General features: G+C 39.9%; 1 protein-coding gene across 2 annotated transcripts in view; it reads left to right on the top strand.

Moving 5' to 3' along the window:
• scube1 (signal peptide, CUB domain, EGF-like 1) overlaps positions 1 to 22,226 on the top strand; it is a 274,231-nt gene that overhangs the window by 146,125 nt on the left and 105,880 nt on the right. Inside the window, exon 7 of one of the 2 annotated variants that reach the window (XM_072552384.1) lies at positions 4,242 to 4,331. The exons of the other annotated variant lie outside the window; for it this stretch is intronic. Coding sequence (XP_072408485.1) covers positions 4,242 to 4,331 — 90 coding nt within the window. The remainder of the gene's footprint in view (positions 1 to 4,241; positions 4,332 to 22,226) is intronic. 2 annotated transcript variants of the gene reach the window in all.

Below are 22,226 nucleotides of genomic sequence, written 5' to 3'. Positions count from 1 at the left end.
TTTTGCAGGTGATCCTATTTTAGGTATTGATCCTTAATTTGCCTCTGTTTTAACTGAAGCCTTGTTTAAAATAAAGAAGGGATGAGATTTGGCTCTCAGCAGTGGAAGACTAGCTTTCACTGATCATCTTTCTACCAGCTGCACACAGATTTTTGTTCCCTCATCAGAGGAGATTTCCACTTACCAGATATCTTTCCTGGCACCGTACCTATTGCAGGAGATCTGTAAGCAGGATATGGAATAATGAGGCCCTTTAACCTACCACATTGTTGATTTCTCACTGAGACATTCTGAGACCAAACTCAGAAATATAAAATAGAAATTATAAATTGCATTTAAATATTGGAGAGAAAATGAGGTAAAATTTGGGAAATGGAGCTGCAATTGAAGAAATAGTCAGAAATTTTGAAAATGTTATTAAATCTTAAAACTTAATTTTCTTTTGATAATTGAAGACCTCTCTTTTAAAAATTTGTTCTTTTTGACCCAGAGGGACAGTGGTAGGTTCTGTAACCACATTTGATGGGGGAGCAATACATGTCTGACAGCAATCTTAGGATTTTCATGTATGACTGCATATAAATATACAAGTTTCTGTCAGATTTGAATTGCAATATCACTGATGCCTCACCACTATTACTGCAGTAAATGCAGTCCAATTATTGCCAACAGTAATTTTGAGTTTTTGCTGTCGAGAAAATACAAGTACTGTTGCATTAGAAAGCTCAACATTATAATTTCAAAAAATTATTTTTTGCAATTATATTGCAAGAGCATTTCTGAGAAAGCCATGTCAATTCAATACAGGTTTTGTTATTTTCCAAATAAACCAATTTAATTTTGTATTTGAATTGAGTAATTAATGAATGATATTTAACCCAAGTTAAAGAGGTTTTATAGCTTCAAGAACTATGGGACATTTGCAGCAATGTAATTTCTAATTTCTTAAAGAATGCATGAGAAAATATTTCTAAGCCATGTTTTATTTTGATGTTTAGTTGATTTGAAAGTAGCTGACTTAAGTGTATTGCCAAATATAACTAATAGTGTGTTTCTGCAAATACAAGGCAGCTCAATTGCAATGCTGGATTATTGTGAAGAATAACAACTTTTAATTACAGGTCTGATTGGACTTGAAAATCTTGGAAAGTAAGCCAGAGGCAAAATCATCAAAACATCTATATTGCCCTTAAATTTCTCAATTACAAATCAGCATTTCATAAATGGTCTGCCTATTACTTTTACCATTGGCTGAAGTCCTGTGGTGAGAATAATTTTACTGAGAGACTACAGTGAAATGTAGTCTATCTTAAACCTCTGTAGTAACCTACTTTCCTCACCAACCACCTATTGATCTCTTGAATGGTTCCAGAATTCTTGCTTTCACTATCCCGACTGAAAAAATTGTCTCAGGTCAATGGGGGCCAAGAATTCATGTTGGGGTTGCCTATTCCTAAGTTATCTACAGGCACCAGATCTTGCACTCAATGTTTTCTAGATGTAATTAGTAATATTATCTGTTATCCATGATTATTAGGTCAACAAAATTACAAACTACCAAAACAAAACCAAATCACTTCTGGCCAAAATGTTCACAGCATATTTTGCATATAAGACTCGCAGTTAAACTGATTTTATTTTTAAAAATTGGATGAGCAAAGTTTAAAGGCAGCAGTGGAATGGCATGGCATTGTTGGTGGGGTTGAGGTTGGTGGGTGGAGGAAGAGGAACGGAGTCAATGAGAAACAAAATGAAACAGGATTGTAGATTAGATCCACAAAACCTTTTGCAAGGTAAGATTGTTTTCTGCTTTATGCTGAATTCTATTAACAGCATTTTACATGCCCTATTATGTCTAACATATTAACTTTATGTTACCAATGTCATGTTTTGATGTGCACTCTAAGACCATTTAAGGCTCTGATTTTACAGGTTTGACAGTTTTCACCAGTGTTTACCATTAGACCCTTGGCTCCTTTATAATAATCTTAGCTATACTGATAGTCTAAATCCTAAAACTTTTAATGTTAAATCTTGTGATGTGCTTTTTGGAACATGAACCATTGCATGCACCTCTTAACACGCAACATGCTTAACCCGTATGGACCGTGTTTCCGTAACTATGGAGTGTTTCCCCTTTATGAATATTTCTCAGAATCAAAGCAATGCAATATGTTTACCAACATTTAGAATCCAACCAGGGCATGTTCTATTAAGGGAAATGTTATGGTCATCAAACTAAATAGAGTTCCTTGAAGTTCAACAAAGGTAAGTTTTATTTCGTTATGTATATTTTATAGATGATATGTGTCATCTCTCTCACTTAGCTGCTTGTATCAAATTGGCCTAAGGACATCATTTGAGCTCTGCTGCATCTCATAATGTGAATAAATTAGCCGTATAATCATTTGGTGCCTTTTCTGATTACATTATTATGTATGTCTGCTGTATAAATATGTTTAGAATGTTACATTTCAAGTTAAGTTTATGTTTCATGGAGAAAAAAAGATGTTGTATTTTAATCAGATGTTGGTAAAATACAACATAATTTGTGTGTTGATTTGTCCTAGTCCATTTTGTTCTTCACAAAAGCTTGACACTTTTTGTGTGTTCTAAAATAACACTTAAGTCAGCTAAGGTCAATGGTCTTGAAGATTCCTGTTTCTTAATCATATGATCCATGTTACTTTTAACTGCCTGTGCCAACTTCTCTATATTTAGTTCCTCCTTTAGGCAAACCTTTATCTCTTCTGCTTTCTGGTGATGGTTCCTGATTGCCTGTCTTGTCTGAGCATTGTTGATTTTGATATATAAGTGACTCTTTTAAACAAAAACAACATTCTTTTACTTTAAAGAAAAGAAACACAAAATAAAGCCTCTATTGCAGCCTGATCCCATGGAGAAACTGGTTTCTTTCTATATTGAACAAAAAAAATCTCAATCTTGTTAAACCTTGTAGTGGTGCCACTGAAACACTTTTCCGATCTCATCTAATTCATTAATGCTTGCCATCTGAAAGTGATGTCACTGAAAGATGGCAAATGCTCTGCAAAGTCACCCTTAAAACTGCAGCCTTCTGATTTTTAATATAAAAAACTAGCCTATTTATTATTTGCCTTCCTTCTGTTCTGTTTGCATTTGCTGCATGTGTAAGCACTAGACCTTTTGTTATAATTTCTTACCATCCTCTGATTTATTGCATAATCATTCATACAATCCTACCTAAGCTGTCTGTTCCCCCCACTGAATGTCTGGGAGGAACCCTGTTTTAACTTCTTCACCCCTTCCTCTTATTCCTTTGACTTATTCTGTTTCATTTCGCTAATGTAATTAACAACTCTAATACAGTTTTCATTAATATTCTAATATGCATCTGTTTCTTTCCCAGTCTGTCCGCTCCATGCCTACCCCTTCTCTCTGTCCCTCTGTCTCTGTCTCTCTCTGTGTGTCTCTCTCTCTGTCCCCCTCTCTAAGACCCTTGCACATGAACAGAACACTAACCGTAATGGCTGTGTTGCTAACATTTTCATGTACTGACTCCTATTGACTGCACGTCAATTCTTGCCGAGGCCAATCCTTGGAACATTGTTTCTAGTCCTGACTGTTTAGCCAGTTGTGGTGTGTTCCATAGACAAGCAGGCAACCAGCACTGCCCCTGATTAATGTTTTCCTGTTTGCATGCAGACTGGAACCCTCCCTGCCACCTCCATCCAACATACACACTTTTTCTGCTTTGTGTTAATGTGGAAGATTATTGTCTTCCCATTATCCATCCATCACCGAGTCCTTGCGGTCTGTCTCTTTCCCTGTAAGATTCTCTTGATGACCAATATTAGTCTTCAAAAATCATGAACTCTTTTATCTCCATTTTGTTTCATGACATTCTTGCATTGGAATTGCTAATGTTAACTTCTTCCCATTCATTTCCTATTTTCTATGTTGCCATTTCAAATCTTATTATAATGCTTAGTTTCTGTGCAATTCTTTGGAAAAGAATCTTGTAGTTTTCTTTTGCAGTAGTTTTAAGATTCTACCTTTTTCCTTCCTTTTCATTTTAGATTTTCATCAGACTCCAAGCAGGATTAACACTCTAACAAGGATTTAGTGCTTCATGGCTTACTTCTTTATTTTTGTTTTGTTTTGTTTGGTTAGTCAATGCCAAGCAGCTGTCATAGGCGGCAGAAAGATTGGGCTTCTGGTTAATCGACTGCTCCATGTTTGTCCCCTTACTTGTGTTTTAGAGAAGGATGAGGCTGCAATTGAGAGCTCTGAGTACAATGCCACGTCAGTAGCTGATGTGGACAAGCGGGTGAAACGGCGGCTGCACATGGGTAAACCTTTTCTTCCACTTCCTTTGTTGTGCTAACGCTTGTGTCTGTTTTTTTTATATATATATTTCATCTTTTGTGGTAAGGTCACAAATTAAAAGGTTTCTCATCTCCACCCTATTTAACAAATCGGACTTATTTATTTTCCTGTTTCCTGTTATACCTCCCCCTCCACCAAAAAGATGCTAATTGCTGGGCTCTTAAGGAACTCAATCTAATAACTGTTATTTCCCCTCCAAATCCACCCAAACATGAAATGGAAAATTACATGAAAGATGAGTGGGTAACTGGAAAGTTTTGAACATTCAGTCTATATTATGGAAGCCAAGATAATTGTTATAAATTTTATTTTGTGCATTTTTATTGAGATGAAAAATTAGTCTAATTTGTGACCTTTTCTAAAATCACAATTTCACATGTCTGTTGTGCTTGAAACATTCAGTCATATTAGATTGATCCTTGAGGCTTATTGATACATCTGCTTGACTGACAGAAGGACATCAATCTTACGAGTCAAGTAGATGATGGCTGCAGTATTCGTATTGTGATGATTTTTAAACCAAACATCTTTTCCCAAAATTTCAAACATAAAACCACAAGGTTAATCATGCATCATGTGATGTCAAGCAATGAATCAGCAGTTGGTCCACCAAAACATTTTCCATTGCAAATTTTATTAAGTCCTTGTCAATCAAGTAGTTACTTTTCATTTTGCATTTGCAACACTTACTTTCCAAACCTAGGGTTTGATATTTGGATTTTTTTTTCGTCTTCCAGTCTTCATAAGTCACAACAAATAAAGGCTTTGCATGAAACTATATTCCCCTGGGGCTCTGCTGCTAGCATGGATGCATCATCATTGTCACCATGTGAAATCAAAGCAGTAATCACAAATTAACTTTCAGCTTTCACTATTATTACAATGAAATAAAAACAACTCTGATATCACTTCCAAGTATCGACATTATACTTTGGTAATTGTGTTGATTATGTGAAAAACAATAGTTCTGATAATCTGGATGCATTGGCTTCAGCTAAGAACTGTTCTAGAAGCTTTTGTCCATTTAAGCTCTAAAGTGTTACTTGAAATTGAGACTTGTGTGGGCAGTGCGAAATGGAAAGCCATTGCTCCCTGAACTGCGCTGCCAGATTACAAGATGTATCGTGGATTTTTACAGTGACCCTCTAATTTTATTATCTCCAGCCCAGGATTTTGACAGCAGGATTAGTTAAACTTTCTACCATTTCACCATCCTGGTCGCTGGTGAAGTTCTCTGCTTGGCTACTTGTGTCAGAGACATTAGCAAGGATTTCCTTTTGATCCTGGTGTGTGTTGCTTGCAAGTAGTAAAAAATATTTTATTGAATTAGTTCCAGATCTCAGACATCTCTTCAAATGTTTCTTCATGTACTCTCCCTGCAGTTAGACTTCCCCAGTGTTTTGTCTTGTTCACTGCCCTCCTAACCTGAGCAACGCTGTATAGGATAAAGACAAAGTGGCAGGTTTTACATTTTGCTGTTCTCTGTGGAATTGAAATCATAAGGGGTTTCTTGTTATGCCGAACTGTGGTGAAAACCAAATATAGCTGAATCGTAAGCGACAGCAGACTTTCTTCCCCAAGCAGTGAGATTTCTACTTCTTGCCTTCAATGTTTTCAAATACTGCAGCTTAAACTTGTAAAACTGGACATCTCCACATGCGTCAAAAAGTCTTTAAAATAAATGTAACCAAACGATTCTTGGTTAGAGATAGTAAGGACTGCAGATGCGGAAAGTCAGAGTTGATAAAAAGTGGAGCTGGAAAGGTACAGGTCAGGCAGCATCAGAGGAGCAGGAAAGTTGACATTTTGGGTCAGGTCCCTTCTCCAGGACTCCTGATGAAGTTTCCCGACCCGAAACATTGACTTTCCTGCTCCTCCGATGCAGCTGTGCCTTTCCAGCTCCACTTTTTATTTATTCTTGGTTCAATCTTCACTATCAATCTTCAAGTTAGTGTGGTTTTCTCTCCAGGAGTAATACTTAGGTTATGCAGACTTATTGGGCAGAATCTTCCCAGCCTCTGAACTATGTGAACCTTGATGAGAATGTTAGGAAAATCTCACCTAGCAGGTTGAAATCTGCAGACCCTGTTTATGCACACATCCTAGAGATCATGACGTATGGGCATTTCAACACGAGCCTTTGATAAAGCTGCACAGGATGTCATTTCTCACATTTTACAACCACTTTGCACCGTGCATAAGGACTGAAGGAGGCAGAAGATTAACATTTCAAATTCAAATTAATTCCACATGAAATATTTAGTAAGCCTTCTGTTTGAAATCTTTGTGCTTGGTGTTGTGATATTAAATGATGTGCATATGAATTTTGGTTTTTGGGCAAATGCTGTTCGTTGTAGAGTGGAAGCGTTAAGATGTAGGTTTGTTAATGTAGCACGGCATTGGTGCTCAAACTCTAGGGGGTGTGGGGAAGTCAGTGTTACTCTTCATCTGTGTGAACCATGCCTGAAAGATTATATATGATCATAATTTGAGTCTTTCTGCAATGGCCAACATGCACCTGTGGATCCGTTGGAAAGAATATCCAGTACAAGAAGAGAACTTTTTTTTTCTTTCTGAACTTTGTTCTTGGAGTTGACAGCTCTGGCAAGCTTTTGTGTATTGTCTCTAGCAGTAACATTGAGAGGATTGTGGCAGGATTTCTCCTGGAACTGAAGGAGTTCATCTGATGATTCTCCCAAAATTTGACCCAGCCATGGAGGATAACTCATACGTGCTGTTGAGCCTGTAACTTTTCTCTCAAGTTTGTCTTCTTTGAGGTTTCAGAGGAATTGATTACTCTGAGTAATATTGCTGATTTGCTGTATGTATTGTAAACTGCATGCCAGTAGTAGACAGAGTCTAGAAACTAGCACTGATTTACATTAATGGTGATAAAATTCATTGGGTTGTCACATTTGTACTCACTGAATATCCCATCAAATACCTCTTGTAGCTGCTGAGCCTTTAAGAGGTCAGGATGTGTGTCTCATGTCATACCTAGCCTCTTCCTTACCTTTGTAACCATCATGTTGATGCAGCTAGTTCAGTTTCACTTGTGATCAATGATTCCCAAAATACTTAAGGTAGGGGACATGCTATTACAACATACTAATTTATTTACAATTCTCTTTTCTTTCTGGGAATAGCATTTATTTTGTGACAAGCTGCATAGATTTATTTCTGTGCTTTTCCCTTTCAGCAAACTTGAGCTGACCATGGCCTTTGAAGGATTTTTACTTCATTTCTGCTTGGCTACTGTAATTCTTGTGCCAACTAGGTTGAGAAGAAATTTGTCATTATCTGTCATAAAAAAAGTTTGCTGTTTTTATTATTCTATGAAGAAACTGAGCTCTAACAGAGGAATGTGAGGACTATCTGCCCCGAAATGTCTGCGGTCTCAGCTTTAAACCTGTACATTGCGTAGGTTTCAAGAACTTGCCCTCAACCTTGCATTTTCTTGAGATCTCAGAATGAACCAATATGGTTCACCTCAAATATTGTTGCATTGTTACTTAATGTACATTTCAATTTTTGTTCTGGTTTACGTTGTTAACAAAATAGACACACATCCTCGTATTGACTAATATTAACATTGTTCTTTGAGCTGTTTACAATTTAACATGATTTGTGTCATCTTTACTGCTTTGTTTCCAGAGCTGCATTTTGGCTCCTCCTTGTTCGTGGAAGCAATTTGAAAAATTGTTGATTTTTCTTTCACTTTGCTGACAAATACTTTACGTTCCAGGTAGTTTCTGGATTTTCCCTGGTACAGAAGTCACAATCATGGAGTTAATCTTTTAATGCCTGTTTATTTTGTTGCTTAATTACTAACGTGTCAGAATAACTGTCACCTGATTTCCCATGTCTTTTACCAATTAACAACATTACTTCCACAGGTTGCAGCTTTTGCTTAAGATTTACTTTATTTTATATTAGAGAACATCTTTCAAATACAATATTGGATAATCTGTTTGGAGGATACATTTGGACTTCGGGTATTAACATTTGGCTGTGGTAGCTGCCTTCGTTATAAAATCTATTGCCCATTTGAGTTCAACCATGTGAAAATGGATTGTTTTGTTGAGCTTATCTTGATCTTAAATCCTTAGTTGGTCCTATGTGGCATCACCATCTTGTACAAGACTCTGACTAATTTCTTTTACTTTTCCTTTAATGTAATGTCACTGCTTTAAACATCCTGAATGAGTGGAGAGCAGTTTCACTTAAGTGCTGATTTCACCTGGGTGTGCAAGGGATTTTGGCGAGGTGGAAGTAAGAGATGCTGCTTGATTTTTAAAAAAAATCAAGTCAATAAACTGGGTTAAATTAGGTGGGCAAGCTTTGGGGAGTCAGGAGTGAGTTAGTCATTGCCTGGCATTGGTGTGTTGTGAATGTTACTTGCCACTTATCAGCCCAAGCCTGGATGCTGTCCAGATTTAAAATTTATAACAAAGTTTAAATGTTAAATGAAGTTATTAACTAGATGAAAACTATGAAAGATTGGTGTTTCAAACCTTGAAGATGTGTTGAGCCAGATCTTTGGATCAGCAGTGGCACTATGCACTTGTTGACCGCGGTGTGGGGGGTCAATGCAGCCTGCCCCCATCTGCATGGATGCTGTATTCAGTTACATTTCTATGAGTCCCAAGGCTCTCAGTGGGTTACGCCAAAGCAGATTCACTATCTTCCCCATCATAGTGCTGGTTTTTTTCTTCGTAGGGAAGAAGTAGGGGAGGTGACGGAATAGGAGTGGGTAAACCAGTTGAAGAGTACTGAGAGGGAGGTGGGTAGTCGATTCTGAGGCTTGCAAAGTCAGCTTGGGTGTAGGGTAGTGAAGGTTTGATGTTAGCTGAGGGTGTAGGGGGCTGGGTCATCAGGTTGGGGGCTGTGGGTGGTGAAGTAGAAACTGTGGCTGTTTGGGCCAGGGCTTCAGGGATGCGAGTTGTTCGCTTAGAATGCAGTTCAGGGTGTGCACGGTCAGGTTGAGGATAATGGGAGTGTGGGTGGTAGACAGTTCAAGGTGTGTTTGGCGTAAGATACTTTGTGTGAGTACTCTGAGTGCTTTGGGTGTCGTGGTGATGAATAGTCATTTGGATGAGGGGGTGTTTGGGTAGACATATAGGTTTGGGGGCACAGTTGGGGTTGTGGGTTGTGTTGCTCTGTTAATCACTGAGTTAAAAATGTAATATTTTGCCAGTAAGTAGCACATATCTAGCCAAGTCAGTAACACTGAGATCAGTGTGAGGCAGATTCATAGTGGTGTTTTAGCAACAGAAATCAGCTCATCAGAATTTGAAGCGTCTGGACAGTTGTAGTGCATGCACATGTTCTAGGATTTCCTTAGGGTTCCAGCACTCACCAATGGAGTATGTTTACTGTGTTTTCACGTGTTCAGAAGTTCTGGTTTATATGCAGTAAGGCCAGGAAAACATCCAGGCATAGACTGATAGGTGGCAAGTAACATTCAAGCCATACCAATGCAATGACTAACTCAATCCTGAATCCCCAAAGCCTGTTCACTATTTACAAGGCACAAGTTTGGAGTGTGATGAAATACACCCCTTTGCCTGGATGGGTGCACCTCCAACAACATTCAAGAAACTTAATACCATCCAAGACAAACCAGTCTGCTTGTTTGGTACCCCACCTTGTAACATTATAGATTTAACATTCACCTCATCCACAAACTGATGTAGACTGGCAGCAGTGTATACCATCTACAAGATACACTGCAGAAATTCATCAAAGATCCTTCAAGTGACAGCTTCCAAAATCACAACCTCGACCACCTAAAAGACAAAGGTAGGTGATACATGAGAATGCTCCCATTTGCAAATTTCCCTCCAAACCACTCCCCATCCTGGTCATTCATTGTCAAGTAAATGCCCTAGAACTTGCTTCCTAACAACATTGCAGGTGTACCTTCTCATCAAAGACCATAGTGGTTCAAGAAGTCAGTTTACCACTGGCAATGAAGGACCAGCATATATGCTGCCAGAGACTGCCAGGAAGTAGCTTTGGGGGTGGCTCAGTAAGAGATTGCTGCAGCCTAAATGGGAGAGAGCAAGAACTGCGAGAAAACTGAGCAAACTGACCACAGCATATGCTATAGAGAGCCCATCAAAGAGTGAAAAGGGATTTTGGAGTAGTTGGGGACAGTATGAAACATGGGTAAACTCTCCCTCTGAAACACAGTTCTGTTTTCTGCCCTGTCCCAATGTTAAGGACACTTTCTTTGGACTTGGAGAGGGACTTGAAATGAAAGAGGAAAGATTTGATTATTGTGATACGTGCAGGTGCCAGCAATATGGATAGAATGAAGAATGAGGTTGTGATGAGGGAGAAGCAGCAGCCAGAGACTGAACGATGTAGCAGAATTGTGGGCGGCACGGTGGCACAGTGGTTAGCACTGCTGCCTCACAGCGCCAGAGACCCGGGTTCAATTCCCGCCTCAGGCGACTGACTGTGTGGAGTTTGCACATTCTCCCTGTGTCTGCGTGGGTTTCCTCCGGGTGCTCCGGTTTCCTCCCACACTCCAAAGATGTGCAGGTCAGGTGAATTGGCCATGGTAAATTGCCCGTAGTGTTACGTAAGAGGTAGATGTAGGGGTATGGGTGGGTTACGCTTCGGCGGGGCGGTGTGGACTTGTTGGGCCGAAGGGCCTGTTTCCACACTGTAAGTAATCTAATCTAATCGAAACATGAAGGAATTGGCGTCAGGACATTAACATCATTGAATGATCTGTGTAGCTTCAGTTTATGAAGCACTGACTATTACTGAGGAAAGAGGGAGCTATTCCATTGGGGTGGGCTGTACATGAAGCTTGTTGTAAAGAATATCTTGTCGAATGAAATAACTAGGGATATAAAAGGGCTTTAAATAGTCGGAGCAGGTGGGGAGAGTGATGGTGGTAGGTCAGCTGAGAGGACATTTTGAAAGTTAAAAGGAAACAAGACATTCATATAGGATAGTTGTATGGACAATGATAACCAGAATGTGAAAGGGAATGAACAACTTTGATGGGCATCAGTAAATAAGGCCATGTATTATGAGCAGATCTTTGGTGAAGTTTGCCAAATCATTACAGTTTCAGACAGGAAACTCCATCTGTGAGGTCCTGGATAAGAAGGCATGAATTGGGTCCCCTTGATTCACCAGTCCCACAATTGGTTGAAACCAGATGAATTTGAAAAGAATTCCTTCCTTTGTAGATGTCTTTCTCAGATCAAATGAATTTTGGTTTGAACAAAGTCTATTTAAATAGGCTTTCTTGAATTAACAAAGTAAGTTATTAATAACTACATGTGAGAAGAAAACTAATATAACACATTTGCACACAGATTGGAAATAAACATTCATCCTTTTGGACTTGTCTGTTAAAAAACAAACTTATTCCAATCATTTTTCATGAAGTTTTGTTCATTGGAAGTTTTGTTCTGATGCATAGATGCTATTTAGGTTAAGTAGATTAAATATATTTTATAGTCAGGGTCAAGAGATCATGGATATGACTAAAGAAGATATGGAGATTAAGGTAGTAGCTTTTGGAGGTGGCTCAGTAAGAGATTGCTGCAGAATAAGACAGTATTGCCGCCTGACTGGATTACTCAGGTAGCATTGACATTGGCGTCAGAAGCATTAGTTTTTGAGATTATTAATTTGCAGGCTGATTGAAGGTAGTTTGTCCTGATTTTGTTTTTTAATTGGTTTGCAGCTCTCTGAGCGAGTAGTTTTTAATTTACCTGCAGTGCAGGGGTGCTTGCTTGCTGTTCTTGAGCTGTGAACTCTTCCACACGTTAGGCACAGTCTACTTCAAAGCAGCCTAATAGCAATACGGAATAGTTTTGAATTTTTACATTTTTTTTTGTGTATTCCTGGATGGGGTAACTACAAAAATGGAGTTGGTTCCCTGCAGAGTCTGGGGTTGGGGGTGGGAAAAGGTCAAGCTTGGTCAGCCCCTACATTATCTCAAGTTACTCCGTTTGACTTTTCTTTGACATTTCTGTTCCGTAAAATCTCAGTTTTATTTTGAACACACCTTCATAAATGACAAGTGCTTCTACAAAATAAAGTTAAAAATCACACAACACCAGGTTGAGAATCTCCACAATCCACCTGATGAAGGAGCAGCACGCCAAAAGCTAGTGCTTCCAAATAAGCCAGTTGGACCATAACCTGGTGTAATGTGATTTTTAACTTTGTACACCCCAGTCCAACACCGGCATCTCCAAATCATGTCTACAAAATAAAACATGTTTCAATTTTTGCAGAACACAATTTGCACCTCTTGGGTTTTTTTTTGGTGTTACAGAGCCTGCAAGATTTTATGATGTCTTGCAGTTTCCCTTCCAATTGTAATAACCTCTCTAATGCTGCTTTTGCATTCCTGTGCTTAAAAAACTTGATCACTGGAACGGGTCGAAGAGTGTAGTGCTGGAAAAGTGCAGCAAGTCAGGCAGCATCCGAGGAGCAGGCGAGTCACTGTTTCAGGCGTAGGCCCTTCATCAGGAAATCCCAATGAAGGGCTTCTGCCCAAAATGTCAACTTTCCTGCTCCTCGGATACTGCCAGAATTGCTGCGCTCTTCCAGCGCTATACTTTTCAACTCTGACTCTCCAGCATCTGCAATCCTCACTTTCTCCACCTTGATCATTGGAATGTTTCCTGAGCCAGGATTTTTCTTTATCTTTCAGTATTACTCTGTTCTGTTTACGGATCTCTGCTTTTTCTAAGGTAAGTTCTTCATTCGATTGCACTGAGTATAATGGGGATTCCTCAGCAGTACTGACTATATTGGAGTCTCATTTAAGTCTGCTTCTGCATTTCTATACATACATCTTTCAACTGGCTTGTAAAGAAGTCTACAGGTACACTTGGTTTCTTTTGTTGAATTTGACCCATTTCAGAATCTTGTTGCTCCCCCCGGCTTGAAACCATAATGAAAGGCTTTTCAGACTTTTTCAAATTTATCTGATGCCTTACTAATGTTATCTTGCAATAATATAATCTGTTCCTATGGATTAACCTGTTGACCAGTTCAGCTTCTGACTTACTGTCCAATCCCTAGAGGAGTTTTATACCACAAGAACCCTTTCCTCCAAAGCACTCAGTCTTCAGGCAATCTTCATTTAGAATCCAGAGCTATTTAGGTAATTTACTTGCTGTTTTAAATTTTCCTTCCCGTATTGGAAGCTATCCTGCATTTCTCAGTCTCGTACTGACGTTCCTTACAGTCACTATCTTTCCTCACAGAGTCTCTGCCATTCAGTATTTACTTCTTAGAGTGCAAAGTCATTGAAAACAGCTTTGCTTTAAGTTTTTCCATAAGCTTGTCATTTGATTACCCCAGAATCTCAACCCCAGTCACTCAGTTCGGGTTTGATTTTCATTTCAGCACCCACCTGGGGCTCAGACCACATGGGTTTTTATTCTAAACTGCTCTTGCTCAAAAAACTAGTTTTCTCACTGCTGCAAGTGCACTATGAACATTGATTTTTACACCTTTTTAAGAGTTGCTCCCCTGATCCATGCTTTTTGCTCGGGTCTTCCAATCGAACTTGCAATTGCTAGATTGGCATGCTCTTCACAGACCACCTTGCTTCAGCGATGAAGTCTTTTGAAAAGTGATTTTTCATTTTTGTCGTCTCCAATTGCTCTATGGAGCATCTTTGGACTCTTCAACTATCTTTCCTGAGTTCTGCAGTTTTGGGATATTTCCAGGTTGGTCTACTAATTCTCTTCAATTTACAGTTTTTGGGGTTCATCAAATTTGGCACCATGTTTTATGTTGTTTACTCCAGCTTTGGAGAAGCTATTGAGTCATTGTCATGTTCAAACATTAACTGGTTTATTACTTTTCAGAATCTTTTTACAGCTTGACGTAATATTTTTGCAGAAGCCATACTTTCTTCAAATCTCTCTGTCATGAATTCTATTATATCATCATAATTTACATTCCTAGACATTAACCCTTGTAGCTCTAACATTACATTCCCAATACTGCCTTTGACACTGAACATTGCTGTGTTGCATATAGAAATGTATTCTGAAAAAAATTGAAAGAGCTTTTATAGAATTTATTCCTGCTTCAGCACATGTTCTAATTTGACAATTAACGGAGGCTGGCATATACTTTATAAATGAGAATATTATCTCTCATTCTTTACACATATGCAATTAAATTGTAAAGCCTTTAATCCCATGTTACATAGAATCCCAACAGTGTGGAAACAGGCCATTTTGGCCCAACAAGTCCACACCGACCCTCCAAAGAGTATCCCACCCAGACCCATTCCCCTACCCTATTACTCTATATTTACCCCTGACAAATGCACCTAACCTACACATCTCTGGACACTACGGGCAATTTAGCATGGCCAATTCAGCTAACGTGCACATTTTTGGACTGTGGGAGGAAACCGGAGCACCCGGAGGAAACCCTTGCAGACACGGGAAGAATGTGCAAACTCCACACAGACAGTCGCCCGAGGCTGGAATTGAACCGGGTCCCTGGCGCTGTGAGGCAGCAGTGCTAACCACTGAGTCACCATGCTGTCCATAGTGTTAGAAGGGATGGAGGAAGAGAGAAGAAATTTAACTTGATCACAAAAAGAATCTCTTCAGTGAAATCCTTCGGATTAAAATCTTTTTAGAACACCATCAACTGGAATATGCTTATGTTAAATTGAAAATTATTAGTTAGCCCTTTTGATACAACCAACTATTTTATGTGGACTAATATTCACTTCGAAAGAGAAAGAGAATTTTATATATTAGAAAGAGAATTTTTTCAGAACTCTCTCCACACTTTATGCAACTATAGATATATAGATATTTAAAACTGCATACCTTGAAGGATGTTAACGCCAAGATTATGGATTTTTCATATAGAAAAAGGGGAGCAATTTTACCATGCACACTGTTGGACTTCTGGGCCTTACATTCCCCACAGCAGTACTTAATTTTCAGACTTCCCTGGCACCACAGTAGCACAGCTGTTGAGTGAGACACACAGAAAGCTGGAAGGAATAGCAATAGTGATAAGATATTTAATTGTTAGGGGAATAGACGGGCATTTCTGTGGCTGCAAATGCAAACCAAGATGGTGTGTTGCGATCCTAGTGCCAGGACCCAGGGTATCACTGGCTGCAGAGCAATTTGAGAGGAGAGGCCTAACAACAAGTCGTCACAGCCTACATTCATACCAAGGACATTGGCAGAAAGAGAAGTGTGGGCGTGCAGTCAGAATTAGGGAATTCAATAAGGGAAAAAGTCAGCTGGTCTTTCAAAAGTAGTAATTTCTGGATTACAGCCAGTACCATGCGCAGGTGAATGTAGGAAGAGGAGAGGAGAGAAGACAACTGCATGGCTGTAGCATTGGTGCAAGAAAGGGCTTTGGATTCCTGGGACATTGTGACCAACTGCACAGGTTGGAAAGGCTGCATTTAAGCACAGCTGGGAATGGTTTCCTTTATAACTATTAGCTAGTGCTACGGAGAGGGTTCAGAATAAACTAGCAGGGCTGTGGGAACTGTGAGGTAATATTAGAGAGCTCTCTTCCCTTCTTTCCTTTGATACAGGTATCACTGATTACCCTTGAATGCTAGGGCATTTTGATGGACGGTTAAAAGTTGTCTTGGCTCTACAATCACATGTAGGCCGGATCAGGCAAGAATGGCAGCTTTGCTTTCCTAAAGGATATGTTTCCCCCACCCCCATCTTCATACCTCTTCCCCGTCCCCCATCCTGGTCTTCCTGACCCTGCCAAGTGGCGTGTTAAGTAACTTGCCAGGCAGCAGGAGTTGCTAATTAAGGAGGATAATTACTTGTGAAATAGCTTTTTTTTTAGCCTAATAGCCTCACTTAATATTCAGATTTAAATCTTGCCAAATTCACCAATCAAACTGCAGAAAAATCAACACGGATATCAGCTTATTGTTAGCTCGGAGAAACCTTCAGGTTGGACAGTGGACAGCAACGTCTCTCAGCACTCTATGGTCACCAGCCACATGTACAAAGGCCATCGGATATGTTACAACCTCGAAGAACCTTCATCCATGCACTTATAGGGCACTTCTGCACTTCAGTGCTGCACCAATGCCCATCCCTGTACGGCTGCAGCAAGGATACTGTGTTCTCGAGGACCTGAGCAGGTTACATCTCTGGGCTCTTCGCTTGCTGTCATGCACTTGGACCCTACCTGGATGCTCGCAACATTTCTGTCCTATATTGTCACACTTTATTTACACTTTGTCTCCTCAACCTAGACACATTGTACTCCTGGCTTGCTTTGCTGATTAGTACGGACATAAAGGTAAGAAGCTTTTCATGGTTGGCTGTTGACAAGGGAGATGATCTTCACAGAGGTGGTCCCCAAACAGTAAGTTCAGGTCAGCCACTGATACCAATCCAGGAGCTTGGATAGGGTCGGTTAGTCACTCAGAGTGGTCAGAGTCACATAAGGGGTGAGGAGCTGAATGTCAGACAGCCTGTCTTGATTCTTTATCTGTCCTATTGGACACTGCTTTCCTCCTGGAATGGCAGACAGCGAGGTATCAAGGGCGATGAACTTGCATGGCACGGATGTTAATTTGCAGGTGGGATGTGACCTGAGTGAGTGGGTAGGCACTGCAGAGGGCATGCGGTGTCAGGGTTGGGGTGGGTGACAATGAGTGAGGGAAGATGTTGCAGGTAGCAGTGAGGGTGGTAGAGACTGAGCCTCAGTGGGAGGTTGGTAAGGCAGCAGAGGTAGAGTGAGAGATGGCAGAGAAGATAGTGGCACATTGTGGAGGAGATCATTGAGCATTGCTCTGCATGCCTCTAGATGACTGAGACCACTGTAACCTGGGTGGCAACCTTGGACCAGGATGGCATGATCTTGGGGGAGTAGGAAGTCCTGCCTTTGCACCACCCCGTTGTGTAGGAACTTCAGGTACCTACACACACTGTGGAGTGCCAATTTCCCCTGTCTACCATGTCTGGAGCCAATGGTAGGGATGAGGAAGAGCACCTCTTGACTGAAGCTGCTTGTCTGGGAGCACAACAAGTATGAGGGATGTGGGAGAATTCTGGGATAGTTGCTAAGTAATGAGTTATTTTGGAAGCAGCACGTTGGCAATCCTTCAAAATAAAACTCGACACAACTGGCACTTGGCCAAAGAAAAAATGCAAGCTTCAGCCCAGAGGGACAATCTTACATGGAGACTAGGAGCAGAAATTCAAGGGTAGTCTTGTAACGGAGAACTCTGATTATCTTAAGATAGACCTTAATAATAGGAATTGCAAAGCGAGGCAAGAGTTTCCAGACTGTTCAGGAGGGTTTTCAAAAATGTTTCCAACTTGAGGAAGAAAACATACCAGTCTTGCTTCTTGGGAATGAGAGATGTACTGAGTGGATGAAGTCAGCAGGAGAAGGTTGAGAGCAGTGGTTTCCAACCAGTATGTATGTGTGTATCACAATAAGTTGAAAAGCATGCCATAGAATCTTCGGGAAGCAAGCAACACTGATTTACCTGAACATCAATGTCAAATCCATGTTTCCAATCTCCTTCAGCGCCTCGCTGTCAATCATTGAAAACCACATCTACTGCCACCAGGTGACCCTGTCAACTACAGACCTCCAGAGATGCATGTGCATGTGTGCCATGGAATTGCCACAACCAGCAGCTTCAATGGGTTAACGATGATTGAGCCTGATAAATTGGAATCGAGGCTGGCAGGAAATATAGTATTTGAGCAAAGCTATTTTCAAAGAAAAGTTTGTTCAGGCACAGTCAGGTTATAATGCCGTGAAGGGGAAAGTTAAGGTGGAAGTGCTATTTAAGATGAAGGAAAAAGGAGTGCTTATTACAGATAAGCAAAGGGAGAGTGTGAATAGAAACTGGGAGCAAGCATGAAAGGGAATCTTAAAGTCGTCCTTAGGCATATAAAAGCTGAAGTGATTAAAAGGGAATTTGTGCATGGACATTTAGACATAGCTAAGGTAGTAAATGAATAATTTGCATGTGTATTTATCAAGGAAGAAGGTGCTATTTGTTTCATAGTGATAAAGCTAGTTCAGATAATTGAAGGATTCAAAATTGATGAAGTATTACATAAGTTGTCCAAATGTGAAGTTAATAAAGCAGAAGGACTTCATAAGATGCACTTATTGGTGCTGAGGGAAGTGAGGGTGGGAATATTGAAAGCATTTTCTATGATTTTCCAGTTTCCCCTTTGAGGTTGACTGAAGAATTACAGGATGTTACATACTCGTTCTCCAAGAAAGAGTGTAAAAATAAGCTCAGCAACTACAGGCCAGTTAGTGGGAAAGCTTCAAGAAACAACAACAACATTTGCACTTGGGAAAATGTGGGTTAATTAAGGAACGCCAGCATAGATTTGTTAAGGGCAAATCATATTTAATTAATTTAGTTGAGTTTTATTTTTGAAGAGATAGCAGAGACGGTGATGTGGTGTATATGGGGTTCTAAAAGGCATGTGATACAGTGCCAAAATCCTGGAATAAAGGGAACAGGAGTGACATGGGTGGTTGTTATTGAGTGACAGGAAGTAGTAGTCTTAATGGATTTCCTATGGACTGAGGGGAAAGTTTGTAGTGGGTTTCCCTGGTGCTCTACCTGAATGTTGTGCACACTGAGACCTCAGGGAACAGGGCAGAAAACCTGTAAATGTTATGAATTCTGGAAGTGTTGTGAACTTGAAGATTGTGTAAATCAATTAAAGTGGAGGAGCACTTCAGCAACTGTATAGGGTTTTTGGCTTTATAAATGGATTAGAAGAACAAGGAGGTTAAGTGAAACTCGTTACATACTGATTTGGCTTCGATGGAGGATTGCATCCATTTCTAGGCATCAGATTTTTGGGAAAGATGTGAAGGCAGTTAAGAGAGTAAGATAGGGATAGCAAGGATTCATGATAAATTCCTGGAATGTGGAACTTCTGATAAGTAAATGATGTGGAGAAATTGGGACTGTTTTCCTTGGAGAATAGAAAGTTGAGAGGAGATATGATAGAGGTACTCAAGGGGATCCGACATAGTATATAGAGAAAATCTGGTCCCACTGGTGGAACAATCAATCATGAGAAGGCCGAGTTGATGGAATTGGCAAAAACAATGTTAACATTAAAAATGTTTGTTTTCTCAACACTGTATAATGATCCCAAAGCAGTTGTGATTACCAATGGATTAGGCTCAGATAGCTTCAGTGTGGATCGGGGCTGCCGTCAGGGATGTCCTCTTTCACCATTGCTATTTACACTAATAATTGAGCCACTAGCGGGTGACCCTAATATAACGGCTCCGAGGATTGGTACAGGTAAACATAAAATTACCCTTTATGCAGATTATGTTCTTCTATTTCTCAGTAATCCTCTGATGTCCGTGCCTTGTTTAATCCAAGTTATTAATACATTTAATGCATTTTCAGGCTATAAAATTAATTTTTCAAAAATTGGAGGCTATGCCAATGGGCAGCCTTGTTAGTATATCCCACCTATAAAACGGATCCCACTTTCCCTTTTGGTGGTCCCTGGAGGGTTTCTTATATTTAGGCATTTTTATCACTCCAGTATTTGGTCAGTTATACAAGGCTAACTTTGTGCATTTATTGGAAAGGGTAAGGCAGGACCTCCAGCGATGGGGAGACCTTCCAATTTCCTGGCTAGGCAGAATAGCACTAATTAAAATGAATGTCCTGCCCCGTCTCCTATACCCTATAAGAATGCTTTTGGTGATGCTGCCGAGGCTGGCACTGCGTAAATTGTATGGCTGGCTGGGTTCCTTTATCTGGAATCATAGACAGGCCCTTGTTAAGCTGAGGAAGCCACAGCGTCCACAGGCAAGGGGAGGACTGGATTTCCCAGATTTTAGGAAATACCAGTTAAGTTCCCTATTAAGCTACATAGGCGATTGGGTCTTGTTTGACCCGTAATCAATCTGGCTGGACATCGAGGCTTCTCAAGTAAAATGCCCACATATTAACCTCTTGTTTTCAGACAAGAGGAAGATCATCATGGATCAATGTAAAAATCCTATAATACTAAACACAATTAAAGCTTGGAATATAATGCGGCAAAATGAGGGCAACTCACATAAAACATCACCCTATACTCCAATAGTGGGACCATGGGGGTTTCAACCGGGGCTTACAGATGCCCCTTTCAAACTCTCGAGATCCAGGGGTATCTCATGTTTAGGGGATCTGTTTATAGAAGGGGCCCTGATGTCTTTTGAACAGCTGCATCAGAAATTTGGATTACCTAATGGTGATCTCTTTCGATACTTCCAAATTCGAGATTACATACAGAAGAAGACTACACTACTAGATTGTCTTTATAAATCAGATAGTGAATGAAGAGTGTTATGGCCAATGGGGGTATCTTCAGTCAGCACTATTTATCATTTATTACATGATGAAGTATCGGGAGATATGGACAATCTGCTTAAAACATGGGATCAGGATTTGGGACTGGAAATCTCTATAGAAATGTGGAGTGACATTTGGGAAAATGCCAGAAAAATCTCCATCTGCAATAGAACTCAGGCCATTCAGTTGAAGATACTTCATGGGGCCCATATAGCACCGGACCGATTGGCAAAATTTAAGGCAGGAGCATCTCCAATGTGTCCCAAATGTAAAATAGAGGTGGGCACTCTTGTACATTGTTTATGGACCTGTCATAAGGTCTGTAGATATTGGATTAAAGTAGCAAGTACTCTGACAGAAATCTTAGGAACGGAAATTAGAGTGGACCCTGTATCTCTCCTTTTGGGCTTTTCAAACTTACCCTCCCTGGATATACACGGGAAGAGATTATTTTCTATTCTCTCTTTCTATGCAAGGAAAAATATTTTGGTAAACTGGGTGGCTGAGGGCCCCCCCGGACTTTCGAACTGGCACAGGATAATCATGGAATGTATTCCCCTTGACTTCCTTACAAACATGGTGCACCAAAAGACCATAAAATATGGCAGCCCTTCTTGAATTACACAAATACAGGTATTTCGGCCATCCTAACAAGAGCTTTTATTTAATTGAGATAGCGAACCTGGCTGGTCCGGGGCCCCTTGGGAGAGGAATCCCGCACAAATACAGGTTCTGTTACGATTTGATGTTAACAGATTCCGAGCATGTATCTCACTACTGAATTTCTGTGTTATCCATTGCTTTTTCTCCCCTGAATAATGTAAGAGACTTAATTATACACTCTGGTTAGTTGTCGGTTAGGTTAGTAGTTAGTTGAGTTTTGTTTTTTTTTCTCAGTATCTCTTTTTTCTGTTTGATAGATTTTGGTTATTATTTATTTAAGATTTAATTGTATATTAGTGTTTATACTTGGGTTTTTTTTTAAATTTGTAAACTTGTAAAAATATGTTAAATTTTCAATAAAAATATCCATTAAAAAAAAGTTTGTTTTTCACACAAGCAAGTTGTTAGCATCCGGAATGTACTGCCCTGAGAGTGTGTTAAGGCAGACCTGGTTGAGGCATTCAAGAAGAAATTGAATTCTTGTTAGAAAGGACATGTTGTACAGGGTAATAGGGAGGAGGTGAGGATGGCACGAGCTGAGCTAAATCAGTCAGGGAACTGACACATATATGAAAGGTCACATAATCTGATCCTCTGCTTTAATGATTCTGTGATTCAATGATTTTGTATATTAATTTGAACAAAAATGTTCTCTAATATCCTGGTTCATTTGAAAACTGGTAGGGAAATTTGATCATCCTCCAGAGATTTTGTTGTTGTCTTAGACTTTTTTTTACTGTTTTATCAATACCAAATATTTTAGCTGGGCCTGCACTGTCCATAAACACTGATGTCGATCATATCAGTTGAGTTCCAAAAGTACAGCTGT

This window comes from Chiloscyllium punctatum, chromosome 32 (genome assembly GCF_047496795.1).
Source record: "Chiloscyllium punctatum isolate Juve2018m chromosome 32, sChiPun1.3, whole genome shotgun sequence".
NCBI classification, from domain to species: Eukaryota; Metazoa; Chordata; class Chondrichthyes; order Orectolobiformes; family Hemiscylliidae; genus Chiloscyllium; species Chiloscyllium punctatum.
This window is presented reverse-complemented; position numbering and strand designations above follow the sequence as displayed.